The following is a 26,899-nucleotide window of genomic DNA, read 5'->3' as shown; positions in this document are numbered from 1 at the left end:
TGGCAATAGAATAACGGAATCCGATGGTATTTTAGCGCTTCTCGGAGTGCATTGCCCCAAACACTAATGCTACCTATATATCGGTTCGTGAGTGCGAACCGGAGTGCAAGATCGCTGTCTGTATAATTCCGACCCAAAGCCTGCATAATCTTAGCCTTCATACCACAAATGCCGTAGTTCTGTCAAGGCTATGTAGACAGCCTCGTCCGTCCGGATAGTCCTGCTACCCTGGTCAGGAAGCACATTGATCCATTGGTCAAACAGCTCCTTTGTCTTTCCACCGCCAATGCCAATATCGCTCAATTCCGGGTCGTTCATCGCGGCGTACTCCAAGCCACGAGGTCCGCCAAACACAATCAGAAGATGGTTGAACTTTGCCTTGCGCGTTGGAGGGAAGGCTTTCGAGGCCGGTACGCCTCGCTCCGACGTGCCAATGCTCATGTCGTAACCATCCTCCCATGGGCTTTCCGTGAAAACATTCGACAGACAGGAGGCCTTCCTGACGTTGAAGCCCCAGTGGTACCCAGCATCCGTACGGGGTGCCGTGGGATGAACCGGTTCAGCTCCCTCGAAGGACTGATTCGGGAAGTTCAAAGTCAACCTCGTCTTTGGCGGTATGGAATCTTTGATGGTGATCGGTTGCCGGAGACCAATATCCACGAGCGTTCTTGAGAGACCGTTAGTACAAAAATGGATTGAATCGAGACAAGGGAGACCTACCCGCTGCCGCTTTCTGGTCTTCCTGCCACCGTCATGCCTTCCATGTACGGCAACTGTTCATCTCTATGGGGATGATGTGGCATATCCAGACTTGGCAGAAGACCTTGCAGCCTCAAGTTAGGGTGGAGAGGGAAAAGACCTTTACGCATGAAAGGGGGAGTCTCCATGTACGAGAATAGATGCTCCATGAAATGGCAGGGGTCTGTGTCGCCAGTGTAGCTGTCATAGTCGACGGCGGGAAGGCGCGAGTTCACGGGGCTATCATCGAAGACGACCACCTCGTCAATGGCAAAGACAGCAAGCGCTCTGGCGATACGGGATGGAGGGCCGATCCGCTGCTCAGCAGTGACACAGCTATGAAGCGATTAGATGGTGTGCACGGTGACTGCTTGGAGGGAACATACTCAGCGATGACGCTTGTGGGGACAGCGACAGAAACCGTCCATTCTCTACCTCCTAGGGGCTGAAATCTAGCAGAGGGCTTGAAAGTGTCGAGCGGCCCATTGCCTAGCCCATCTCCAAGTTTCCGCTTCTGTGTAGAGTTACTCGGGTTAGCAAGTCGAATATGTCAAGACAAATGAGAGGCGGTCTGGGAAGACACTCTGAAATGCACACAGAAAGATGTAAACAAAGAGCTACAGCGAGAATTAAAGGGTGTGATATGCGGAGGCAGAATCACTTACTTTTGTCCTGTGATCCGACATACTGGCTTCGGAGTGTCAATACCCTGGTATCTCAATATTGAAGCTTGGAATGAGAGGAAGCTGGTTTTTAGCTTAAATTTCGTAGATCCATCCTAACTTTTTCGAAGCGGGGCGTGAAAAACCGGCAGAACTTCCAAGTGGGAAGACACCGCCTGCTTCTTTTGGCCCGCTAGTCTTGCCAGCTTGCCGTAATCCGATTCCCACGCATTGCGTTATCAGCACCGCCTTCACTCGAGCTGACAACTTGGAACTTCCAGGAACCGAACTGCCTAGCTCCTCAATTGATTACGAGGAAAACACCCGGCAATTCTCAAATATGACTGTCAATATCGGGTCTGCTGGCGAATGGAGCCGCATCATCAAGTCGAGCACAGTTGTTGTCGCCGACTGTAAGTTCTCCCTCGCCACTGCTGCCTGCCCCTCTTGCTGATGAAGCCGACGACGACAGTCTATGCCGACTGGTGCGGGCCCTGCAAGCAGATTGCGCCGGCGTTCGAATCCCTCTCGACCAAGTTCTCCAAGCCGGGAAAGATCACCTTTGTCAAGGTTAATACCGACAACCAGCAAGACATCACCAAGCAGTACCGCGTCAGCGCCATGCCAACATTCCTTATCCTCCACAATGGCGCCGTTATCGAGACGGTCCAGGGGGCCAATCCGATGGCCTTGAACAATGCTGTTGAGAAAGCCGTCAAGCTTGCGGGGACCTCGGTCCCAGGCGCAGGGTTCGCAACTCCTGGCCGAACTCTAGGCGGCGCCCCCCGTGGCTCTCGTCAATCCCTTGGCCGGCCTGTTGCATGGGATCTGAACAACCTAATCAACACTATCGTCACATTCTTTGGACTCTACGTCACATCACTTATTTCTGTATGTTATTGCGCTCCAATGAAGAAGTTGACTGGCTCTTTGTTCTGTTCACACGCTGACCTCTTTGCGCAGTTGGACCCCTACCAGTCGGCACAGAACTCACGATACAATATCAAAAACCCTCCTCCTTCTGCTGCACCTGGCGGACGTGCCGGAAGTAGCTTCGGGAGCGGTGGCCAACGAGTAGGCGGTCCGGCAGCGCCCAGATCATCCTTCCGGACACTCGCAGATCTTGGTTCAGAGTGAGATGTCCTGTGACATGGCTGTGCGTGCTGTTCTAGCGGGAGTTGGGCATATTTGACTTGTTGTTTTAGCTGTACATATTTGGAGAAACTATGATATCCTTCTCTTTGAACTCCAATGTGTCCAGTAGCATCGTAAAACCGCAACTTGCGAGCATTCATTACCATTTGCTCCAGACCTAATCACGTGCGTCCCTCAAAGCTCACATGGAAGCTTCATCAATCCACAGTAGCCAATCATAGCGATGCCATATCAGCAAATACCGCTAGTGGCCTACAACTTACAGGGGACTCCATAATAATTTTTAGCAGTCGCAACGCCCCCCGACGGGCTCTAGATCTTTCATCACCAACCTGCAAACTTTTTGCGCAGCAGCCAATCGACCATGCTTGCTGCGAGACGAGCCAGCAACGCTTGCCCGCAGTGCCGGCAGCAGCTGCAGCTCTTGTTTGAACATGGATTCTCCTCTCCGACTCCGACACTCCTCGCCCGCCGGCGCATGTTCCCGGCAAGCTTGGTGCTTGCTCCGTCTGGCGCCAGACACCGCGCAGCATTTGCTACGAGCAGGATCGTACGACAGGACGGCCGCGTTGAGACAACACCGAAAAGGGGGGACGAAGACGTAGAAGCGATTGTGCGGCAAGCCAAAGAAATGTTTGGTGACACGCTGCCTGCTGGCTACCTGTCGCAGGAGGAGTTCAAGCTCTACACTCGGTTGTACGGCGAGCCTCTCCGTTCCACGACTGCCGAAGACGTTGGCCTGCCCGCTAGAGATGAAGGTGATAACAAGAATACCGCGCAAATGAATACACTGTTCAGAGAGGGTGAGCATGGGGGATTGGAAGAAGTCCTGTACACCCTCGACACCGCGCGGACGGCAACGGAAGAGGTGGATCTATCTCTAGAGATCGACGTTGGAGAGCTGAGACCCCCGACGGCAGCACAGATCGACTACCTGAATGCACACGCGAAGAGCAAGAGAGAGTACGATGCGTTGCTGAAACTGCAACGTGATTTCGAAGCAGCCAGTCTGAGACCGCTCGAGGAAGAAGAGATCGAGGAGGAGCCCGAAGAAGAACCTGAAGAGGAGGAAGACGAAGATTTCGAGGACGAGCCGGGCGCCGTTTTTCACACTGTTGGAGAGACTGGCGGCAGGCTACATAATCTTACACGCGAAGGTCTATTCGGAACCAACCCGAGCACGGTCCATCTACCGAAAGACGACATGGTCCTGCCGATTACCGAGCTGCTTGGCCGAACCGATACGAAGCACATAAGACAGACTGCTGAGAAGGTCTTTGGTGGGCCTGGACTCCCATACTCGGTGGCGACACCTCAATCTAAGAAGAACCTCCCGCAGAAGGGCATCGCCATGCAAGCCACCCAACACAGGATGTCGGAGATTGAGGCCGATGCATATATCGCCACGGTGTTCCCAGGAGTATATTCCTCTGCGATGAGCGCGCTGGTGGAGGTACGCAAGAGACTTGGCTCCGAGTGGATTCGAGGCTTGCTTGCCAGGCGAGATGGCCATGCGCCCCGAGTACTGGACGTCGGCGCTGGCGGCGCAGGTCTCGCGGCCTGGAACGATGTCTTCAAAGCTGAGTGGGATGCGCTGCGGGAGCGGGGGGAGGTGCAGACGGTCTTGCCCCCCGAGGGCAAGAAAGCTGAGAAGACGGTCATTGTTGGCTCTGATAACCTGAGGCACCGCGTCTCTCGATTCCTACATAACACGACCTTTCTGCCACGGCTCCCCGATTACTTGCATTCGGCAGAGAACGTCGATCGACTTCTTGATGCACCCGCTACTCCTCAGCCGAGGAAAACATACGACATCATCATTGCTTCACATCTGCTCATGCCTCTTGACAAGGACTTCAAGCGCAAGGACCTCATCGACAATCTTTGGGCTCAGCTCAATCCCGAAGGCGGTCTGCTGATTGTGCTAGAGAAGGGACATCCTCGCGGGTTTGAGGCGGTTGCAGATGCTCGTATGCGCATACTTGAAGAGTACATCTCGCCCCACGGGTTGGAGGAAGCCGCCAATGCTATAGAGCAGGACAGCGGCCGGATTCGCGAGCCCGGCATGGTTGTCGCGCCGTGCACGAACCAGCAGAAATGTCCCATGTATCTCAACCCCGGTCTCACCCCAGGCAGAAAGGACTTCTGCCACTTCAGTCAACGGTTCATCCGTCCGCCATTCTTGCAGAAGATTCTCGGCGCTACGCATCGCAACCACGAGGACGTGAGATTCAGCTACGTTGCAGTAAGGCGCGGCGAACAGCTTCCGACGCCCCAGGACGCTGCCGAGCCTCCAGCGCGTGAGCTGGTCCAGGGAGCCGAGGCGACTGACCGCGCATTCACGGGCTACGAGGGAACCGAGGATCTTCCCCATCCGTTGTCTCTACCTCGCAGCATCTTGCCTCCGCTCAAACGGCACGGGCACGTCACCTTTGATCTCTGCACACCTGCCGGTCACATCGAGCGCTGGACCGTGCCTCGATCGTTCAGCAAGAAAGCTTACCATGACGCCCGCAAGGCCAGCTGGGGCGACCTGTGGGCCCTGGGCGCCAAGACCCGAGTCCGGCGCGACATTCGCCTGGGCAGAGGCGGCAAGACGGGCGCGATCCCGCTCGACGGCGGCGTGCGGGCGGCCAATGCTGTGGCCGAGGCGGGGAAGAAGGCGAAGCCCAGGGTCATCGAGCTGCACGCCGGCCCCGACGGTATCCACGGTGCCTCGGAGAAGTTCCCGCGCGGGAGAGCCCCGAGGGAGAGGCGGTCCAAGAGGGGCAGGAGGCAGCAGATCAAGGATTTGTTGCAGGAGCTCAAAGAGAATGAATTCACGGCGTGAGGGCTCGCCCCGCACTGTATCACTGATTTGTAAGAACACTTGTACAAAAAGGAAATTGTATCATACAACACGATGTCACTCATTGTGAATTAGGCTGGACACGATAGATAACGAGCACCCAGATAGGAGCAGTGTATTTCTATTCTTCCGTACTACTTTACTTTGATTACTGATTCTCCGTGTTGTTTCGGCCGGAACCTCGCAAAGTCTCGGCAGCACGCCCCTCCTGCTCCAAATCAAAGCGAACAAAGATCGAATTTATCGCGGCCATGCCTGCGGTCCAGAACCACTACAGACTCTCGCTATCCCCTTCGAGGCATCAGCTGTGGACGTGGTCAATAGTGTGCTGGGGCTGAAGCCTCAAACGGATCTAGCCGCTTCGATAGGGCAGGCACTAGTCTTCTTGGGCCTCCCGATCCAGCACATTCACGGCCGCCGCCATCGTTCGTTTATGCATCTTTCTCATATAGAGACAGCGCTTGGAGCACATGGCTAGACCCTTGTGGCGTTTGGCAGCGCCTCGGGGGCCTTTGGAGGACGTCCAATCCCGTGCTGAAATCCCAAGTTTGATGTACGCTTGGGACTGAAAAGACCGCCAGCAGCGATGTCCCTACTCTCAATATGGCCTAAAGCCTGTCGTCTGGTCTCTGCCGAGGCTTGCTGAACGGAAAAATAGCCGTTGATGGAGTTCGTGCTGTGAGCCTGTCAATCGACGCTCTGAACAGAAGAGCTCTTGGACGGCTAGCTCGTGGTTCAATAGTCTCATGCGGGAGAGTTTGACAGCGCTCCTTATGCACACCGGTTGCGGAGCCGCCGGTGCAGTCCCTCATGTCCGATGCCATGGGATTCTTGAAAAGGGGATTAGAGCCCTTTGAGAGTAGAAGGCTCAGCATCGTCTTTTTCATTTCCTATCTCACTGGGTCTTGACTTGTTGTCCTTCAGGTTGACAGGTCAAACTAAACGACCTTGAAATGGAGCGCATAAAGATATCGGGTCTGTTGGGACTCAGCGCCTTGGTCGCTCTCCAGACCTCGGTGGTTCAAGCCATTCCCTTCGACGGCCAGATCCGCTCCATCGCCGACGTTGGCGACTATGTCTATCAGGGATGGTGAGCAGGATACACAAACCAGCACCATTGTTTCGTTACTGACCTCATTGCGTAGCTGGGCTGAGCCTTCCAGCGGCAGGGCGCTGGAGATGGTCACCACGGACAAGCAAATGACGCTCGAGCTCTGCGCCGGGCTGTGCGCGGCGTCTGCGAAACCAAAGTACTTTGGTGTAGAGTACGGCAAGGAGTGTTGGTGCGTCACATCTCACTGCCTCTTTGAATGCAGGGCCTAGCTAATATCGCTCCGCAGGTGCGGAAATACCCTCGCCCCCAACGCAACCCGAGCCACCGACGAATCGCAGTGCTCCACCAAGTGTCCCGGCAACGACGCCGAACGCTGCGGTGCCGGCTCGCGCCTCAGTCTGTTCATGAACAGCAAAGTTGTACTGCCAGCGGCCCCAGCTGTCAAGGCCGCCGAGGGGTATACCTACCAAGGCTGTTACACCGACGCCGGGTCTGCCCGTGCTCTGGCCAGAGTCTCCAAGGGCAATGCCATGACCGTGGAGAAGTGCACAGCCATTTGTGCTGGGAGCAAGTACATGGGCTTGGAATATGGTACGTGCAGTCTACATTCTCAGCTAGTTTCTTTTCAGGGGCTGATGCTCTGATTAGGCCGCGAGTGCTGGTGCGGACAGGATCTCGATGCCTCCAGCGTCCCGGCTGCGAAGGAGTCCGAGTGTAGCTCCGCGTGTTCGGGAGACAGCACTGCCTTGTGCGGAGCCGGCAAGCGTCTCAACCTTTACAAGCTGACCTCGTCGCCCACGAGCTCGGCCGCCCCGAGTGCACCCACCGACCGCGTTGGCGACTATGTGGCTCAGGGATGGTAGGCTCTCAGCTCGCGGACCTCATCCTCGGAAGATCACGAGAAGTGCTGACTGTTCCTCCAGCTACACCGACAATGACAAGCGCGGGAGGGCACTCACGAAGCTGGCTGCTTCTGACGACATGACTGTCGAAAACTGTCTGCAACTCGCTTCCGCCAAGGGTCTCAAGTACTTCGGACTCGAATACGGTGCGTACCCAACCCCCTGACTGTGTAGTGATAACTCTAACAATACTCTAGGTCGCGAATGCTGGGCAGGTAATGTGCTGCTGTACTCGACGCAAACAGACGAGTCGTCGTGCCGTTCTCCTTGCAAGGGTAACGTCAACCAGAGGTGCGGCAGCGGCGGCCATCTGAGTCTTTACCTGTACAGTCCGTCTTCGTATGTGATATCTGCCTTTTCGCCTTGTCCTAACTGATAATGGAGGCTAATGTGGTCTATGTCTAGTTCCGGCCCTGTCACGTATGAACTAGAAAAGGCAAACGTCACCAATGCTTCCATCGTTCAAGAGAACGGGAAGTCTGTCATGTAAGCTTGCTGTGCCTCATGAATGAGTCAAGTCAAGGATCTGATCGGATGGATAGCAACATGTCACCGCCAGCAAACGGAGAGGCAACGGTCCAACTACCAGCACAGCAATTACCCGACACCGAGGTCATATTTCAAGTTTCCATCCGCACAGAAGGAAGCAGCGTCCAACGCAGAGCTGTTCTAACCCAGTGCACTCTCCAAATGTTCCTGGGTGGAGTCATGATCTACAACAGCCAGATCTGGACGACAGACGGCAACTACGTCGTCGTAAGCAGCCAGCCAACCAGTGGTGGTGGCACATCTAGCCTCGTCATCATTGAGCACTGCGCTGCTGATGCCGCCACCGTCACCATCGGCGATGTAGTGGTGACTCCTTCTCAGCCTCAATCCACAACTTCTTCGCTGCCTAGCACCGCTCCTCGAAGCTCCTCTTTGACGTCGACCTATTCCCCTGCCGCGACCACGCCGGTTTCTAGTTCGAGTGACACTGGTATTCCCGGGACTACTTCATCGTCTGCCTTGACAAGCGAAGAGTCCACAGCATTCCCTTCTTCGACCATCATCCCTTCAACAGCCACTCCGACGCCAACAAGTACGAATGAGCCTACGACTTCCAGTGTACCGCCCGTGATTCAGTCACCCACGACCAGTTCTCCGCCTGATACGACAGTCTATGAGTACTACGCTCCCTTGTACACTTCAGGCCTTTGCTCTCTTCCCGACAGTCAACCCGCTAGCTGCACTTTGTCTGGTGCCCCGGTGGCGACACGGGACCTATTGGTCGTGGCAACAGATGTCCCCTCTTCTAGCAATGGCGACTGGAGTGCAGCCTACGAGGTGTGCGCAGACTTTTGTGATTGGTACTATGGCTGCCAGACATTTGCGCTCGAACGCCCCGAGGATACGAGCAAGGATTCTACCTGTTATCTCTACTCGGCCGGCATTTCCGAGTATGGGCTGTCCTTTGACCCTCAATATCGAAACGTCGTCTGGTTTCAGAAAGGCTGCTACCAGTGTAAATGGTCTCGGATGGTGCCCAAGGGAATCTGGACGTGGCCATCCACGACGTCAACATCACCGCCGACGTTGGGGACGGCGTCGACAAGTACCTTTGCATCCACCACGCAGACCACAACTCCTATAACGAGCGGCCCTCAGACATTAACGACACCAACGCGTGTCGTGCCGAGTGTCACTAATGATCCCGCAATTACCCCCTTCGTACCGACTGATAGGCCTGTTTGTTCAAGCCTGCCCTTAAACCCTTCGAAGCAATGCAACAAGTCCGGAGCACCAATCCCTACCATTGGCATGATGGCGATTGCAAATGGAATTCCCGCTCCAGCCCAGAATGGCAACCAAGACAGCTCCATTGGAATCTGCGCCCAAGTCTGCCAGAACATGGACGGGTGCGGGAGCTTCGCCGTAGATCGGGTTCTCTGGCCCGGCAACCAAATCGACTGGAGCTGCTACTTCTACAGGAGCCCTGTATCTTCATTTTACAGCCAGTACGACCAAGACTATGCGCGTGTGGTATGGTTTGACAACGACTGCTATCAGTGCTTTGTTCCAAGCACCTCTGGGTCAACCACCAGACCTGCCACTGCAACCACAACAAGAGGCAGCACTCGCGTGCCGATGACCACGCCGCCCATCATCGTCAACGACGGTATCACTATCTTCTCGGCCCCACCGCTGCAGACCACCTGCTACAGGGGCCAGGGCCAGTACCAGACCAACCGCTGCACCGAGTCGGGTTACGCCACCACCACCCAGTCGCTGCTGGCTGTGGCAACCGGCATCGCGCCCCCCGAGCCGAGCCAATACTACAACATGGAGGTCTGGTACCAGCGCTGCGCGAGCATCTGCCGCGGCCTCGACAACTGCCAGGGCTACGCCCTGGACCGCGGCACGTGGCCCAACTCGCAGGCCGACTGGAGTTGCTATTTCTACGGCATGAACATCGCGTGGTATCTGAGCGACAAACAGAGCTCGTCCCAGTACAGCGCGGTCGTCTGGATGGCGGAGAGCTGCTTCGACTGCCCCAAGCCTGGACCGATATTCCCCGAGCTGCCCTCGTCGACGTCCATCCCGAGCAGTACCGCTCCCACAACCGAAAGTACCACGGCGTCGACAACGGAGGTTCCAACATCTATCTTCACCCAGGGGACTCCGACATCTATCTTTACCCAGAGAGATCCGACATCCATTTTCACCCAAGGGTCAGAGGTTCCAACGTCGATATTCACCCAGGGGTCAGACACCACATCTATCCCAAGCAGCACGACGACGTTGACAACAGGGTCTCCGACTGCTACGCCCGCAGTCTGCAAGCGCGCTACGAATCCGGATCCTAGCCTCTCTTGCAACATCCGTGGCTTCAGCACACCTCTATCATTTATACGGGTATTTAATGGCAAGACCCAGGCCGAGTGCGCGAGCATCTGCCAGAACGGTGGCCTTGGGTGCCACAGCTTCTTGTGGAACTCGCCTGTCGACGACTGTATGCTCTACAGGAGGGAAGTATGGGATGAAATTGGGGATGCCCCTACTGCGGGAAGGGCATACAAGGATGTGGTGATGGATGATTTTGGTTGCTGGGAGTGCTCTTAGATGGCCGTGATTCCTTCGTGTTGACTACATCGGGTGGTTTCCCACGCCGTGTGCAAACAGTTCGTTTCAGCGATGCAAGTCTATCATTCTAGGCAAAGCACTTGTGGGAAACTCGTGTCCATCAATGATGTACCACATTCACATTCCCACAGTGCGTGGTTTCGCCTGCTCAGAATAATCTCCACCGGGCTAAGAGGGACTCCACATGCGACCATGCATGCGACTGTGCATACGTCTTGATCTTGGCATTCTTACACCCGAGTCTGCGACTTTGCATGCGACTCTACATGGGAAGCTGGGTCGTCCCAATGGATGTTGAGGGACGGGGATAGAGAGAAAATATAAAATGAAGAGCTCAACCATCACTGGGATCGCATTCTTTTGTCTTCTGCTCAAACTACTCTCTTCGCAACATTCCCCGGCAAAACTGTGTCTCAGATTACCATGAAGATCGCCATCATCATCGGGTCTACCAGGCCCAGTCGTATTGGGCCGCAGCTTGCCGGATGGCTCCTGACTCTGCTGAAGACAGACCAGGAGCTACATGACGCCGAATTTTCCATTGTCGACCTTGCCTCCTTCCCGCTCCCGATGTTCCAAGAGCCTGCTCATCCCATGATGGTCCAGGACTTGGCTCAGTTCACCAGCCCGGCTGCTGTGTCGTGGAACCAAGAGATTGCCAAGCACGACGCTTACATTGTCGTCTCGCCAGAGTACCACTCTGGGATCCCAGGCACCTTGAAGAACGCCATCGACCATCTCTACCATGCGTGGATCGGCAAGCCGGTCATGATCTTGACGTATGGCATCTTTGGTGGTGCGCAGGCGAACTCGCAGCTGCGTCAAGTTCTAGGGTTCGGGTGTCGAATGAAGGTTGCCACTATCTGCCCGACACTCGAGTTTCCTGGTCGCGATGAGGGGGAAAACAACACAAGTCCTGCTCTGTTTCAGGCACTTGCAGGCACGCTGGGTGCCGATACTTTGGAGTCCTGGGAGGGAAAGAAGCAGGATATTCTTTCTGGCTGCCATGAGCTATTGGGTTGAAGGGAGACCGATGTGCCAGCACGTGCATGTGTTTGACGGATGAAACGACCTGGGGTAATCACCGAAGCTCGGCCAGGAGCTCGCCTTCACACCTTGTTAGTTATTTAATCAAACACATATAGACTTCAGCACTCACCAGCAATCTTCCAGCCAGTGCTATAGCTCTCCAAAGTCGTGATGACAACTCCGACAGCACGTTCTGCCTCCTCACCAACCTTCTCTCCCCAGTTGTAGCTCAAGTGCTTGTACGTTCTCGCAGCAAGGTAGAAGCAGTGCAGCTCCCATGGCGAGATGATGGTGGAAAACTTGTACTGAAATGCCGGCACGAGGTTCAGCCTGTCGAAAACCATTCTGAGAGCGGAGGTGACATGATCCAAACAGTCACCCTCCAAGGCCGGCTCGACCCGTTGATGCAATATTAGGATAGAGCTTGCTTGTCAGCATGGCTTGGACGTGTAAATGAAATAGCTACTAACCTCACGCATAGTCCTAGAATTGAACAATTTACATCCGCACCTCGACAGCGATCCTCATGAAGGGCACAAGCTAGAGTGCTGATCTTCAGTCCGAGTTGTCTAATTTCCTGACTGGACGACGGGGTAACAGAGCTTTTCATCGACATCTCGAGAAGGAAAGCAGCTTGAACAAGACGGTTGAGTAATGTTGGAACTGGTGATACGGAATCATTAGCGAAGCCCTCTATCCTCGCGTTACTACAGCTCTCGCAAGCTTCAGACAAAACTGTGAGACGTTGCTGCTCATCGACCAGTGCAAGTCCTGGGCACGGTGCTGGGCAGAAAAGTACAACTGTACCATCTTGCCAGTTATCATGCACGGAACGAACGAGCCTGTCTAAAAGTCAGTCATGGACAAGGATGACACGAACGATCTCACCTTTCTAAGATGAAGAGACAGCAGGCCTCCCTATCTCCGTCCTTTCCAGTAGAGATCGTCGTCACCTCTGACAGGCATTGCCATCGAAACAGCTCTATGGACTTTGCAATGGCAGCGGCCGAGGCCAGTGATCCTATCGCTGCGACATGGTTGGCCTGCAAGTGCTCAAAGAGGGCCAACAAGATCTTCGACCGGAGGACATCCAGATTGTTCACTCCTCTTGCGAGCAGTGCTGCTTGAGAGGCTGTCACTGATATATATAGTTCGTTGCTCCCTAGAATATCGGTCTCATCTAGACCGGGTCTTGACACTCGACCTAAGAGCATACAGGCGAGCATCAAGACGCAGAAAGCCTCGTTATGCCAAGACTCGGCATCCTGACAACGGGTGATCAAAGATGGGCCCTCAACGACGGGGAGCCACTTATTGAAGCTTTGTAGATAGCACTCAAGTCCTCCGATGATTTCATCGCGTAGAGACTGGGCAAGGCGAACAGCAAGACCATCATCGAAACGAAGCTCGAGCAGGTTGAGCGGAACGCGTGTATGGCTTCCCTCACAGTGGATGGCGTCCGGAAGGGATATTGCGGACTGCTGCTGGTGGGATGGCGGTACATCATAACTGCATTTCAATCCAACGCTACAGTGTGTCAACATTCGGTACCAGTCGGAGGAGGGCGTGAGTGAAGGCCTCACCGCATGCAACGGCCACAGCTTGGGCTCTGTAGGTCGCACCCCTTTCTTCTGGTGATACACTGTTGGCAGCGTTTGGCCTTCATGCTGAATGGGCTTGTGGCGAGATCTTGTTTGCGGCAGTCTTCTGCTTGTGGCAGTGGTCCCATAGACGGCCCACTGTGCTGATATGATATTTTGAGCTCGTCTTAGTTTCACCCCCTATTGGTTGGAGGGTTACTGATCCTCGACACACTAGACGTTTCTCATCTTCATGATTGCCGCGTCCTTGGCGGTGAGACCTCGAACCACCTCTATGTAATGCTCACCAGAGCCATAGCGAGTATTTGGGTCGATAGACTCATCTAAGTGATTCGCAGCATCGAGATTTCGTGCTTCTTTATGTATTCCAAGTCTTACAAGGCAGCTCCTGCATGCTTTATAAGCATTTCCCAAAAATCCCGCCAATTTTCCCATCTGCATTGCGGTATTTTGTCGCTCATTTAGCGCTTTTTGTCGGGCATTGTGGGTCATTCCCGACTTGCGGAGGAGAGGTTCTTCGTGTTCAAGCAGATCTCTCTCCCACTTGCGCAAAAACTGCTCGTGCTCGAATGCCGTAAAGGGATCAGTATCCTGCTCGTGGGTGGAGAGCTCTTCTTCGAGAGCAAATGACTCAGAGGACTTCTCTCCTGTATCGTTTCCAGAGGATGAATGGCTCCTCGCATCGTCATCACCGGGCCTTTGCGAGTCGGCGAGCACCTTTCTGGTGCTCGGCTTGTGTTGAAAGATAGACCTTACGCGGTCACGCACCGCAACAGGCATTCCGCTTATTGTTTTCCACATGACGTTTGGGTATATTGGGCTTTATTCCGGTCGTCAAATAATTCGTGTTCAGTTGGGTTGCCCTGGGTGCTAGTGTCAGGCAAGGATGAGGTTTGAAAATGGCGAGAAGTTTGAGACAGGTAGCGACGATTGTGAGATGAGGACAACTGCCCATGTATCTTGATGGTAGAACTTTTGGTTCCTTGGAGTACCTCTACCATGAATTGAAAAATAAAGTGCCTTTTAAAGTTCATGGCTACCAACCCAGAAGTCGCCTTCTGCACCTCTGTTCCACCCACCCAAAATGGAATTCTGGCATCAGGCAGCTCGCTACCGTCTCTTCGTCCGGCCCCTCAAACACATCGGCCAAGGTTTCTGCGTGAATGTCTGGGCATCTCCAGCGGACAAGGACAACAATAACAACCAGAATAGCAAAATCCTGGCGTTAAAACACGAAGACAGAGATCCGGGTTGCTCTCTCCACAAGGAATAACGCATTCACAAACATGTCCTCGCTGCCATAGAGACATCCCCTGTCCTTTTAAAAATTTCCCATAGTCTCATGCCTGGCACATTAGGTCTGAAGCCCAAAAGGGAATCTGGAAAGGTTCGTATCTGACGTCGACTTTGTCGGAAGTCGACGCCAGATATGAATCTCACTCAAGTCTTATTCGAGTAAGCAGGACCTCAGCCACTGCTCATGCTCTAGCTCCTGAGTAGTTGCGTAAGCTATCTGAGCGCCCCTGTGGACCTCTTGTACGCCCACCTGAGCTTTCGAACCGACTTCGGACGGTCATACTAAGGGCTCTTCATGTGGACTGTCCGGGAGGTTCTATAACTGACCGAGCCCATTACATATTATATCTTAAAGCAAAGGAGAGCAGAGCGTAACGATTTGTAGTCTCTTCCGTGGTAATATACAAATAAGATATAAGATCTGATCATGTCAGACGTACATAAAAGATATTCGGTAGATCACAAAATCAAGACCAAGGTTTGACTGTAGCTATAGCAAAACCGGAGCCAAGTCAAAGTGTGGGCCAGTTTCTCCCGCATCTTAGAGGCCTGAGCCTGCCCATATGCCACTATGAGTCGATTTTCTCGGGAGGTTTCTTCTCTTCCTCTAACGTCTTAGCGACGAGGGCAACCGCCTCTGGAGTGTCTTCTTCCTGTTGATCGTAGTATGCCCCCTTATTCAATGGAATCTTGCGCTTGGTTGGCTTGAAATTCTCGAACTCTTGAAGGATATTGTCTTTGGCCTTCTCGCATTCAGAACGTGCTGCCAGTAGTTTCAGTGAAAGGAATAAGTCGATTTGGTCGTGGGTCCAGAATCGACAGCCTCTACCATCGGAGTCGAACTCGTACTTGTCACGTCCGCGTCGGGTTATTGCATTAATAAACTGCCCGACAGAAATGTTGACTGGGACAGTCAAGGTGTCAAGATATTGTGTCTGGCGTGAATAGTCATAAGGGAGGTCTGAGATGACGATATAGGCTTTGGAGCCGCCTTTCAATGTTGGCGAGGCAAATCTAAATAAGGCGGTGAGCTGTGGCAGTAGCAGCTCTACACAGTGGGTAAGAGAAGAGACCTAAGACAACCAATTCCAACACAGTACACACAACGCAGTTTTTTACAACAGTGTTGCACAATTACCCAGCCATGATTTTTACAACAGCCTTGGCCCACATCTCAAACTTGCGATCTCCTTTGGCCACCATGACAAGCTCTACAGATGCATCTTCAATCTCCAAAGATGAATTGATTCTCATCTTTCGCACCGGACCGGTTATCTATGAGTATGGAGGTAGCAAAGTTGTTCGTGTGTCCGACACGCTTGTCCTCAAGGCCGGCAGAGGGATGACACCTGGCGAAGCCAAAACACAAGAATTTGCGTATGAGCAGGGGGTTCGCGTCCCTCAAGTACATCGAATACTCAAAGCCCCTCTTCCTGTTGGCTACGAGGACAGTGAAGAAGACTGCTGGTTGATGCTGATGGACTTCATACCCGGAGAGCTCCTTGAGCAGGCCTGGCCGTCACTGACCCAAGAACAACGGCTCGGCTTAACCAAAACCATCGCCCAGCTCATCCGGCGCCTACAGTCCGTAACTCTAAACGATTTACCGCCAGGGCCAGTCGGCGCCGATGACGATGACGTGTATCAGGGTCCCTACTTCACACACTATGGCGCGGGACCGTTCTCATCTGTTGCAGACATGGAGGCCTGGTAAAACCACAAACTCGATGTTTGTATCAACCTGAACCAGCTTGCTGCCGACTCCCCTCGGTTCAAGATGGAAAACTTGGTATTGACTCACCAGGATATTGTGCCCCGAAACATCATCATCGAGGAAGGGACTGGGGAACTGGTCCTCATTGATTGGGCGATGAGTGGGCTCTACCCGCCAGGTTTCGAACAGGCCGCGTTGGCAAGGCAAGGCCCGGGCAAGTGGGATGTGGAGTTTTGTGAGCTGGTTCTGGCGAACTTGCCAGAGGAAAGCTTAGCGCTGTTCGGACAGATGGGCAAGATCATGTATGCGCTTACCACCGGGGCGTTTCTGTGATCGTGGGATGTTTTCCGTCGTCTGGCATGGGAAGGACAAGATCCTTAAGCCTGGCCCTAGGACACAAGCTTGCAAGCCCTAGGACATAAACTCCGTCCTAGAACACAACCCGTCCCAGGATACAAGCTAGTCCCAGGACACAGCGGTCCTAGAACACAAGCCCAGTCCCGGGTCTGCATCTTTAGTGCCGTTGCCTGGGACTGACTGATGTCTAGAGGATGTCCAAATTCGGCGTAACGAAACCCAACAAAGTAGGCTCAGGCGAGGCTTAGGTACGGCTTAGGTGCGGCTTAGGTGCGGCTCAGCCGGGACTGGAGTTTGCTCAGGTCTGAAGACTAGAAAGAAATTTGAAAGGGTTCATATCTGATGTTGACTTTACTGGAAATTGGTGACATTGTTGCCTGCAGTAGTACTCCGTAGCTAGTTCATCAGATGTGGCCGCCAAGAAGCTGAAGCCGGTACTACTGTGATGCGCTAATTGGCACACTGTGACCAGGTAGCTCTGTGACTTGGCAATACAACACCGGACAATATTTCCAAGGCCACGCCATAGGGCTATCTCTGCTGTATCGTAGGAGATCAAGTAAAACAGGACAAATTGAATAGCAGGAGTGACGCTTCTGTTTCTATGTAATCTTAAGTACAGAATACTTCTCAGATGCTGTGGTACGGTTGTATGTTAAACTCCTTGCCTTATCTCCGGACCTTTGCTGTCGGCACATTGAATTCGGAGCGGATGTTGAAAGCCTGAGCGGGTTGAAGAGCACCCGGCGCCATTTCCCCTCACCTCGGCCTATCCAACACGACCCGCTCCAGAACATTAGAGACATCAAGCGCCAAGCACTTGGAATTCCTCTCTTTATTGTGGCAGCAACACAATTGTATGGTGGTACACACTTCTCAAAAGCTTGAAGCTGATCAGATTGTTGAAGTACATCTCTACCATGACGGATAAAGCCTCGACACCGAGACTGCCCAACCCAAGGCGAGTCATCACCGATACCAACCCGGACACCGGCCTAGCCGGCTTCAGCACCGCGCAGGACGAGAGTCTCGGCGTCACCAACGACCTCGGCGGCTCGCTCTTCCGCCTCGGCTACGTCGCCGACCGGGCGCCCCAGGCCCTCGACGGCGCCGACCTCGCCGCTTACGGCGACCACCTGCAGACCAAGCCGCCGCTCTTCAACCCGGGCGACGGCGCCACGGTCTGGTACGTCGACACGGCGCCGGGGGGCACGAGCCCGATGCACCGCACCGTCAGCCTCGACGTCGTGGTCCTGCTCGAGGGCGAGATCGAGCTGACGCTCGACTCGGGCGAGAAGCGCCTGCTGCGGCCGGGTGACATGACCGTCCAGCGGGCCACGATGCACGCATGGCGGAATCCGAGTGCGGACAAGTGGGCGCGCATGGTGGCCGTCATGGCGGAGAGCCAGCCGGTCAAGCTCAGTGATGGGAGGGAGTTGGGGACGCACTTCCCTCCGCGGGAGGGTAAGTAGTCTTTCAGCAAAACAGGCATATAGGCATGTAATTCAAAGGCCGAACTTCTAGGCTCTCTTCTTCTCGGAGGAAATGTTTCAATCGTTGTCCAAGAAAAGCCCGGGTTTCAGATCTAGATGTTTCACACAGGAACGGAAATGGTTAAAAGGGCATTCGGATGAGATTGACACCGGGTTGCCAGCGCACATACCCTTTCTCTTCGAAATAGCCGTGCCGGATTCCGAACTACCACCCCTGAATATCGATCTCGGCAATCGTACTCGTCTCAGACCCCGTACCCTGACCACCTTGCTCTATGTTGTCTGTGGCTCTATGATTGGGACGCCTGTTCCTTCCACATCGGTAGATTCTTTGACATGTTCCCGAGTCCACGGCGCTCAAGTGCAAAACTGGCTGGTCGTCATTGAGGTAAAGGTAAAATTACGACAACAGGGGCATGCACGGATTATTATCGTGTCTCATGTCGTCTCTCCGTCTGAACTTTGAGCTTGCATGAAACCCCAGACGGCTGTCATCCCGTGATGGTGTTACAGAGTTGGCGATCATCATGGACGACCCTGTCATGTCAGCAGGAGTGGTGATGGCTCCCCAGGAAAGCCCCTTGAATAAAAGCCACCATGGCGCACAGAATCGAAGAAAGAGGGATGTCCTCTGTAGCTCATCACGCGTCCTGCCACCAGTGTTATTACTTTCCCTGTCATTCCTTTAACAATGTATTCTTTCAACATGGCAGCTGTGCTGCCTCTTCTGTTAGCCCTCGCTGCAGCGCAGCAGATCGGCCAGATCCCCGAGGTGCACCCAAAACTACCGACGCAGTTCTGCACCAGATCGGGAGGCTGCGTCACCCGCCAGACCAAGCTCGTCACCGACGCCCTGTCGCGGCCCTTTCACGCCGTCGGAAACCCGTCCGTCAGCTGTGCCTCGGCGCGGGACAACAAGACGCTATGCCCGGACGTCGAGACGTGCACCAGGAACTGTGTGCTCGAGGGTGTCGACTACACCCAGCTCGGCGTGCTGACCAAAGGCAGCGCGGTCACGCTGCGGCAGTATCTCTTCGACGGCCAGGCTTACACGTCTGTCAGCCCTCGCCTGTATCTGCTGGCTGAGGACGACAAGAACTACGAGCTGCTCAAGCTGACCAACCAGGAGCTGACATACGATGTGGACCTGTCGCAGCTGGGCTGCGGCATGAACGGCGCGCTGTACCTGTCCGAGATGGAGGCTGACGGATCGAGGAGTGACCTGAACCCAGCTGGGGCCCAGTATGGAACGGTAGGAAGCGATGCATCTGTATCCAAGGAGCGATGCCGACTAACATATTTCTTAAAGGGATACTGCGATGCGCAATGCTACAACGTCACATGGATCAATGGCCTGGTCAGTGAACTCAAGCTCCGTAAGGGTCGGAACTTAGGACTAATACCCGTCATGCACAGCCGAACCTCAACAACTCGGGCTCCTGCTGCAACGAGATGGACATCTGGGAGGCCAACAGCCGTGCGACCGTTCTGACACCCCACACGTGCAACCAGCCGGGCTCGTTCCTGTGCGCCGGTGACGCATGCGGCCGCGGCGCGCCGGCCGTGTGCGACAAGTCCGGCTGCGGCATCAACCCCTACGCCACGGGCTCCAAGGACTTCTACGCGCCCGACCGCACCGCCAGCGTCGACACGAGCCGCCCCTTCACCGTCGTCACGCAGTTCATCACGGCTGACAACACCTCCGCAGCGCCCCTGACCGAGATCCGCCGCCTCTACGTGCAGGGCGGCCGGGTCATCGAGAACGCGCGCGTCCGGGTCGGCGGGCGGGACGCGCCGGGCGTGCTGACGCAGGACTTTTGCACCGAGCGCAACGCGTCCGACTTCAACCGGCTCGGCGGCGTCCGGGGCATGGGCGAGTCTCTGGCGCGGGGTATGGTGCTCATCTTCAGCATCTGGAACTCGGAGGGCGACTTCATGACCTGGCTTGACTCCAACAGCTCCGGCCCCTGCAACGCGACCGAGGGCAACCCGGCCCTCATCGTCAAGAACAACCCGGAGGTGTCGGTGACCTTTTCCAACATCAAGTGGGGAGAGATTGGCACGACGTTCAATGCGTCGAGTGGCAGCAGGGCAGAGGCAGCAGATCTGGTCAGCGCCATCAAGGCCGGGACGCAGAGCTCGGCCGCGGATCGGACGCTTTTGAGCAGCGCGTTGGTCGGCTTGGCGATTCTGTGGTTTGGCCTTGCATTGTCCTAGACTGGATGCGCCCCAACCAGGGTGGCGTGTAGTCTGGAGCTCCAGGGTTGGCTAAGGTGGCGTGCAGTGTACCGTATCCGAGGGGATGGGATATGAGCTCAACGTAACTAACAGACTCAATACCGTAAAAGCCCGATCGCATGACCAAAATCAGCTTGCGCCTGGGACCAAAAGCGGCCGTGTGAGCAAATACTGTACATAATTCAAGGATAATTCTGCGGGTGGCATGACTAAAGACGAGCCAGCAGCTGACCGAAGAAGATCGTCACAATTTCGAAAGTAGGAGTCAGCAGGTCTGTAATTTGTCATTTAGCAGTCTATGTTGCAGCGGAGGCAGTGCTGTGCCCGGACAGCCCCGACGCGACCCGTTCCCTGCCCGGGTGGCGCCGCATCAGACCACCCACATAAATATCCATGGATAGATGGGCATCAGCCAATGCTGTCACTCACTATCCACAAAATAGACTCATCAGCCAGCTCGCATTCAACCAGACATTATCGAAACCAAGAATAACAACAAACAGTTCACCAAAATGAACCGCGAAACTCCCCCACGACTATCCTCCTCATCATCACACCGGAGCCATGGCTTCGACCTGGGCGAGGACATCGACGCCATCATAGGCGTCACCGCAACTGCCTATGCCGGAGAGCAGGTTTACGAGGCGTCCAAGTCAAAGAAGCACCAGACCAGCCACCTCATAAAGGCGGGACTCAGCGGCCTGGTTGCGCTCGGTGCTTTCAAGATGTTTCGCCGCGAGCACAACGAGAAGCATCATCCTGCCAAGCAGACGCACCGCAACCAAGTGTCTGAGGTGGTACGGTACAGAGATGATCGCTAGACGGCCTAGCATGGAGAAAGCTCCCAGAAACATAACTCAACAAGACTCTTGGGTCGTCGCAGGCATCACCGCTCATGGGAACACAACGAGACGCATACAAGGCACACTAGCTTTGGTCAAGCAGCTTTCAGATAAAAAAATGTACCCGGATAAGGGTTAGAGCACACTTGCCAGCGTCAATGCCGTCGATATGGACTGCTCTGGCGCGTTGAACTATATGTTCATATAGGGTATCTGACAGCTGAGTCTTCACTTCGGAGGAATGCACCATTATTCCAATCACCGTATCGGACTGGTCTCTTTCGGATGGTCCGGTGTAATAGTATTCAACTTTATTACATCACAGCGAATAAAGGACTTGAAAGAGTACTGCTGGTGCAGATGGTGGAGCGAGTGCATTGAGGAGCAGACTGGAGAACCAAAGAATTCAACCAGAATCGCTGCCCAGTGCCAAGGAGTAGTGCCTAGGCGGCAACGGTTCCTGTAAAATAGCATTGAGGTAGACTATCCTCATGAGCATTTTGAGAGGCTTTTTCGAGCCCTCGTTCACGTGTCGACTTTTCAAGCATGATTGATTTAAGTTCAAGTGCCTTTTCTGTCCCCATTTGACCCTACAATCCACAACTTCCTGTACTAAATCAGCCTGGATCCGACAATCTCTCGATACTCCCCCAAGAAGAAGCACAGCGAACAACTGCTCGAGTCTCCATAGATCATGAGTCCACTACCACCGCCCTGCGCTCTTGCGCCGCCGTTGGCCGACCTTAGCCTGGCATCATCACATCTCCCTCCTTGCCACAACTCGATTGGACTCAACGCCTTACACTCTCCGTTTGCACGATTGTCAAACCATTTCCGGTTGCCGAAGAGAACAACTCCGGAATATATCGTGATTCCCAAGAGCTTCCCCGAAGAAGTCTCAGACGATTCATTGCCTTTCGACGCCGAAGGCACAAACCTCGCCGCTTATTGTATGAGCATCTGTGCCAAAGACCACCTCAACATCTCATTTGAAGAGGGACCCGGCAACTTCATCGTGTGCCCGCCATGCGATGCCTTCTTCACCGACCTGCATCGGTCTACGAAGGACAATACGCCTCTCGCCAAAGGGGGAAAGGAGGGAGATGCACCCCAGCGGTACCCGGTGCGCTCCAGGGCCAAAGTGGAGATCTACCGCGGTGCTACATCGGAGTACTGCCAGGAACGTTGTGCAACAGGCCTTCCTGTCCGAGAGGTCAAGCAAGCCTCGATCATCATCTGCCCGGCCTGCGATGAAGCCGTGGCTGCTTCCGAAACCTCCGACCTGGTGACCTCTGCACCCTCCGCCGCATTGCCGACAGCGACTACGCCGCCGTTCGACAAACCAGATGTCTCGCTCAGGGAGGTCATAACCACCCATCCGTGGTGCTACCAGGTGATATCGCTACTGCCAGCGGCCGAGACCAACGACGAGCGCGAACTGATCGAAACCGAGGTGGCCACGCTGTTCGAGGACTACGATGGGATCATCTCGTACAACCTCACGTGGCTGACGCACGCACCTGACAGAGAGATTGAGAACTCGGTCACCATGTCGGAGCGGTTCGTCATCGAGCACGCTTGCAGGATGTACATCGACAGCTGCATGGCTCAGTTCCCCCCACCGCTGGGTATGTCCGCGGCGATGTGTCTCAATGAAGGATTTGCGCACAACTCTAGGGCTAAGCTTACGTTCCAAGTCAGTGCTAGCGGGAAAGAATAATGGCAGGTAGATGCGATTATTAATAAGAGCACAAGCTTGGCCCATGCATACAGAACAAGATTGAGATCAAATAGTATTATAAAATGATGATAGGATATCCAGTTCTTCTCCATTAATCTGTCCAGGTACACAACTCAGTGCACTTTCTTATTAAGCCTGACCAGGCTGGTGTTTCTCATCGTAGATCTTCTTGTCCTTGTGCTGAGGTGCTGCCGTCTTGGTTGTGTACTTACGAGTATCGACAGAGGGGATGAACACGGCAGCGATGCACCCGAGAAGTCCAAAACCCAGAGCAACCTGGTACGACAGATGAGCACCCTCAAGATACGCCTTCTTGTTACCTAACACAGCGGCACCCTGGATATCTGGAGTAATGCCTCGGACAGCCTTGTAGGCCGCAGGGGTGCCGGCCTTTGCGGCAGCAATGAGTTCCATCAAGACGTCCGGGGCCAGGTTGAAGCTCGCTACCGCGCTGGTGATCTGTGCGGGAAGGGCCTCGGCATACTTGTTGTTGGTGACGTTGCTGAAGATGGCAGTGGCTATTGCTCCAGCTAGGAGGCGGGAGGTTCCAGCGAGACCGGCAGCAGTCCCAATATCCTCTTGGTAGATGATGCCGAAGCCGACGAGCACCATGCCGTTGAGGAGATTGACGCTGGTGCAGAAGGAGACAATGACGGTCAGGACCACAGCTTGAGCGCTGCTAGTGAGGGTGATAGTGGAAAGAGCGCCGACACAAGCGGTCTGTACCGCGACAGCACCGAAGACTTGCCACCTGCGAGTTGGTTAGTGTGGGCCAAGTCCAGGATTGGCATTGATTGTTACCAACAACTCACCTCTGATGACCTATCTTTTTGGACCAGGCAACAAAGAACCCTCCCAGCCTTTTTGTGTAATTAGTAAATAGCATTCTCTAGAGCCAAGAGCTTTATTTTTGCAGCTGAAAATAGAGGAGGGCTCTGGTACTCACACACTACCCAAGGGCAACACCTCTGCAAACAAACCCTTGGAGATCTCATCAGAAGCATACAGCATTTGGGAGAGACGAGTCCAAAGAGTGGCATTGGAGTAATATTGCATTCCTCCGATGGCTTCAGTCTTGAATTAGAGACATATCTTGTGTGATTTGAGGATCAGGGACTAAGCTTAGGAGGCTCTGGGCTGAGAAGGCAGGGAGAATGGGGACATACCCATGACAGCAATAGGTACAGTGAAGCTAAGGGCCGATCGTGTTAGAATCTCGTTTGATATCATGTCAGGACATTGATGAGGGCTTACTGTCGTACGGCTCTGAAAAGGCGTGGTGGGAAGAGGGCAGACGCCAGGTTGGCCCTAGTCTCGTAGAAACCCAGGCCTATGAGGGTCATGAAGCCTATGACGATTGGAGCAATGGCAGTAGCACTCTTCCAGGGGTACAGGCTACCGCCCCAGCTAAAACCGACGATAAACAGCGTGCAACCAGCGATGAAGAGGAAGAGCCCGACCCAGTCAAACTCCTTGGCTAGCTGGAGGCGTGTCTTTCCGTGCTCAGCTTGCTTGTCTTTAAAAGTCGGAGGATGGTAGAACAGAACGAGGAATAACAAGTTAATAGTCTGGAAACCGATCATGACGTAGTAGCAGATCCGCCAGTTGCCACTATACTTGATGATTACCCACGCAACAAGCGGCATGATCTGGGCGACGAACGAGGACGCGTCGAAGAGACCGATGGTCACCATGCGATATTTTGCTGGCACGATTTCCTATGTAGCGTATCTATCAGTCATATCTTTCGGAAGAGACACCAGAGGGAACATGGGATATCAACCCTACCTGAACAGCACCAAAGGCCATCTCGAGAAAACCTGACCCCGCTCCAAAGATCGCACCGCCGCCAATCATTTGGTTGATGCTCTGACCAGTAGCTGAAATGATGCTCCCGACAATGAGGAGTGCTGCTCCGGAAATAAAGAAGTAGCGGCGACCAAAGATATCACTCAAACGACCTCCCACCGTCACGAACATGGCTCCCCCAAGATTCCAAGAGATAGTGATCCAGGTGTATCGAGGGTCCGGCCCGAGCTCGGTGTTAATGAAACTCAGGATTGCTGGAGGAATCAACAGAGTGAATATGTATGCGTTATAGCACATGGCCATGGACTGTGAATTTGGATTCTTTTTAGCATGCGGGCTCTCAGGCAGCAGGTTAGATTCTCCGTTACGGACTTACTGTTGCTGCCATGAATGTACGCCAAGTCATGCCGATATCCTCACCAGTGGTCTGCAGATGTCGAACGATGGCCTCATTGACATCACTATCAGATGCGCTCGTGGGAATTCGCTCAATGCTGGCATTGGTGCTGGTGGTAGAGTCATCTTGGGCTCTATGGACCTGGCGAACGGCTGCTTTGTCTTGACTAGTCATGGTGATGCGATGGAAGTTGAGTGGAAGCGAGATCCCAAAGGCAAGAGTATTGGGTAAGGAGAAGTCCGAGGCAACCCCCGAACAACCCGTCAAAGGAAGCAGAAGATGAACCCTTTATAAGATAGATTGTTCAAACCAAGCCTGTTCATGGGACACCAGACTCTAGAGAAACAAGATAAGATCAGTGCGAGTCTTCGCATTTATATTATTATCTAGAACAGCATGGATAGGATACAGCTCACCCGGAGAGGGTCAGGACAAATCACGAGTAGCAGATTCGAGACCATTATCTGCTGGGCAAGGGCGCTTCCCCAAAAGTACGGCTCCACACTCCATGATATCTGTGGTCGATGGGCTGGGCTCAACGAAACGCGGAGGGCGCGGGGAAGGCTTCCGCCATGGCCCACTCAGATGGGGCTGGATCCGACTCTGTATGCGTATTCGGTGACAAGGTTACTATCAAGACGCATGCCCCTCAGTCAAAGTGGTGTTGGACGACCTATTTCATCCTGGTCGGAAAATGACTTCCATCATATCCTAGCTTCTGATGCCACCACCCATTTCCAGGGGTCTCGGATCCTTGGTGTTAGAATGATTACAATGAGCCAAGGGGGTGTCGGGTGTGTTACCCTCCAATGTAAAATATGCTTCTATCACACAACATTCTTGTACTCACGAACCGCCATCCGCCAGCGCTCAAACATGGTTTCCAGAACAGACGTGGTAAAGGCATGCGCCACCAAGGGAGAGCCCGACTAAGAGATGCGCTTCATACTTGATAGACGGCACAGTCACTAGGAACCCTAGTCCAATACCACCGGGTCTTTGGGTCACGAAATTGGATCACCACGGCTCGATGTTTTGATAGCTTCTGGTGTAACTCAAACTTCGCCCTGCCGGGACTTTCATCCGCTAATCAGGTGGTACAATGCCGGCCTACTTGTCCACTTAGATTAACTTCGCTGTGTAATACCCTACGATCTTGACTCTTACAATAAGGCGAGTCCGGTAGAGGGGACCTTGACTTGCTCGAGCCATGCCAACCTTGATGGAAAAGTGGCTTTTGCTTGTACGAGGCGGATATGTTTATCACACCTCGAGTGTTTCCTGCAGATATCACACTATGACTTGGTGCTGAGCTGCACCGGCCGCATCCCGATGATTCGACAATGCTGTTTGATGATGCACCACCCTCTGCACAGCCTGAGCGGTCTTCCTCACTACAGGGGCTATTTGATGAGCTAGATGATAAGCTTCCAGTTCTTCCCCTCTCGAATAGTGTCATTGAGAGGCCATCTCAAGTGCGGCCTACTCTCCAGACGTTTGATAAGAGACCCTAAGGCAGCTGCTATCAGCACCAGAAAGCGCCGCCGTCAGCTTTCTCCTGATTCTTCGTCTAGGCATGACAGTCATCTATCAGATCCATTTCGTTCCTCTCCGCAATGGATGTCAACTCCTGATGTTAGGTAAGGCAAGGACCTACATCCTGGACCCCAAAACACTAAAAATCGTGAGATTTCTCATGCCCAATGCTGCACCGTGGATAGGGTCATCTTTAGATTGGTTGGTGGATATCGCTGCCGGGTTGATGTGCATAAATGCGGGTGTAGGCAGCAGGCCAGATCCGGCGACCCCAGACCCAATGGCCACACTTTCGCCCACACCCGCAAGCCAGCGAAGCATACTAGGCTCACAATTCGACCAACTTCACAATGCCGACTGTCAA

At 53.9% G+C, this 26,899-nt stretch overlaps 11 protein-coding genes across 11 annotated transcripts; 8 read left to right on the top strand and 3 right to left on the bottom strand.

The window, feature by feature from the left end:
- Positions 1 to 150: 150 nt before the first annotated feature.
- E0L32_007062 (uncharacterized protein) lies at positions 151 to 1,424 on the bottom strand (the record flags this gene model as incomplete). Its single annotated transcript, XM_031141764.1, has 4 exons — positions 151 to 667; positions 721 to 1,074; positions 1,125 to 1,252; positions 1,404 to 1,424. 4 exons carry the CDS (start codon positions 1,422 to 1,424, stop codon positions 151 to 153), a joined length of 1,020 nt encoding a protein of 339 aa, XP_030993887.1.
- A 316-nt stretch (positions 1,425 to 1,740) lies between these two features.
- On the top strand, positions 1,741 to 2,537 carry E0L32_007061 (uncharacterized protein; the record flags this gene model as incomplete). Its single annotated transcript, XM_031141763.1, has 3 exons — positions 1,741 to 1,813; positions 1,873 to 2,291; positions 2,364 to 2,537. 3 exons carry the CDS (start codon positions 1,741 to 1,743, stop codon positions 2,535 to 2,537), a joined length of 666 nt encoding a protein of 221 aa, XP_030993886.1.
- A 382-nt stretch (positions 2,538 to 2,919) lies between these two features.
- Positions 2,920 to 5,385, top strand: E0L32_007060 (uncharacterized protein; the record flags this gene model as incomplete). The annotated part of the gene is made up of 1 exon (XM_031141762.1): positions 2,920 to 5,385. One exon carries the CDS (start codon positions 2,920 to 2,922, stop codon positions 5,383 to 5,385), a length of 2,466 nt encoding a protein of 821 aa, XP_030993885.1.
- Positions 5,386 to 6,356: 971 nt separating this feature from the next.
- On the top strand, positions 6,357 to 10,461 carry E0L32_007059 (uncharacterized protein; the record flags this gene model as incomplete). The annotated part of the gene is made up of 8 exons (XM_031141761.1): positions 6,357 to 6,493; positions 6,549 to 6,686; positions 6,744 to 7,048; positions 7,106 to 7,316; positions 7,381 to 7,505; positions 7,557 to 7,698; positions 7,765 to 7,845; positions 7,902 to 10,461. The coding sequence occupies 8 exons, from the start codon at positions 6,357 to 6,359 to the stop codon at positions 10,459 to 10,461; spliced, it is 3,699 nt and encodes a 1,232-aa protein (XP_030993884.1).
- A 444-nt stretch (positions 10,462 to 10,905) lies between these two features.
- E0L32_007058 (uncharacterized protein) lies at positions 10,906 to 11,505 on the top strand (the record flags this gene model as incomplete). Its single annotated transcript, XM_031141760.1, has 1 exon — positions 10,906 to 11,505. The coding sequence occupies one exon, from the start codon at positions 10,906 to 10,908 to the stop codon at positions 11,503 to 11,505; it is 600 nt and encodes a 199-aa protein (XP_030993883.1).
- Positions 11,506 to 11,563: 58 nt separating this feature from the next.
- E0L32_007057 (uncharacterized protein) lies at positions 11,564 to 13,913 on the bottom strand (the record flags this gene model as incomplete). Its single annotated transcript, XM_031141759.1, has 5 exons — positions 11,564 to 11,589; positions 11,642 to 11,934; positions 11,982 to 12,353; positions 12,400 to 13,038; positions 13,327 to 13,913. 5 exons carry the CDS (start codon positions 13,911 to 13,913, stop codon positions 11,564 to 11,566), a joined length of 1,917 nt encoding a protein of 638 aa, XP_030993882.1.
- Positions 13,914 to 15,609: 1,696 nt separating this feature from the next.
- Positions 15,610 to 16,122, top strand: E0L32_007056 (uncharacterized protein; the record flags this gene model as incomplete). Its single annotated transcript, XM_031141758.1, has 1 exon — positions 15,610 to 16,122. One exon carries the CDS (start codon positions 15,610 to 15,612, stop codon positions 16,120 to 16,122), a length of 513 nt encoding a protein of 170 aa, XP_030993881.1.
- A 1,277-nt stretch (positions 16,123 to 17,399) lies between these two features.
- E0L32_007055 (uncharacterized protein) lies at positions 17,400 to 17,951 on the top strand (the record flags this gene model as incomplete). The annotated part of the gene is made up of 1 exon (XM_031141756.1): positions 17,400 to 17,951. One exon carries the CDS (start codon positions 17,400 to 17,402, stop codon positions 17,949 to 17,951), a length of 552 nt encoding a protein of 183 aa, XP_030993880.1.
- Positions 17,952 to 18,663: 712 nt separating this feature from the next.
- Positions 18,664 to 20,189, top strand: E0L32_007054 (uncharacterized protein; the record flags this gene model as incomplete). Its single annotated transcript, XM_031141755.1, has 3 exons — positions 18,664 to 19,224; positions 19,282 to 19,329; positions 19,389 to 20,189. 3 exons carry the CDS (start codon positions 18,664 to 18,666, stop codon positions 20,187 to 20,189), a joined length of 1,410 nt encoding a protein of 469 aa, XP_030993879.1.
- A 533-nt stretch (positions 20,190 to 20,722) lies between these two features.
- Positions 20,723 to 22,772, top strand: E0L32_007053 (uncharacterized protein; the record flags this gene model as incomplete). The annotated part of the gene is made up of 2 exons (XM_031141754.1): positions 20,723 to 21,007; positions 21,744 to 22,772. 2 exons carry the CDS (start codon positions 20,723 to 20,725, stop codon positions 22,770 to 22,772), a joined length of 1,314 nt encoding a protein of 437 aa, XP_030993878.1.
- Positions 22,773 to 22,922: 150 nt separating this feature from the next.
- E0L32_007052 (uncharacterized protein) lies at positions 22,923 to 25,173 on the bottom strand (the record flags this gene model as incomplete). The annotated part of the gene is made up of 7 exons (XM_031141753.1): positions 22,923 to 23,544; positions 23,606 to 23,653; positions 23,740 to 23,860; positions 23,960 to 23,985; positions 24,048 to 24,511; positions 24,582 to 24,908; positions 24,979 to 25,173. The coding sequence occupies 7 exons, from the start codon at positions 25,171 to 25,173 to the stop codon at positions 22,923 to 22,925; spliced, it is 1,803 nt and encodes a 600-aa protein (XP_030993877.1).
- Positions 25,174 to 26,899: the final 1,726 nt, after the last annotated feature.

Source organism: Thyridium curvatum (genome assembly GCF_004353045.1).
Source record: "Thyridium curvatum strain D216 chromosome Unknown NODE_42_length_358865_cov_86.645117, whole genome shotgun sequence".
NCBI lineage: Eukaryota > Fungi > Ascomycota > Sordariomycetes > Thyridiales > Thyridiaceae > Thyridium > Thyridium curvatum.
This window is presented reverse-complemented; position numbering and strand designations above follow the sequence as displayed.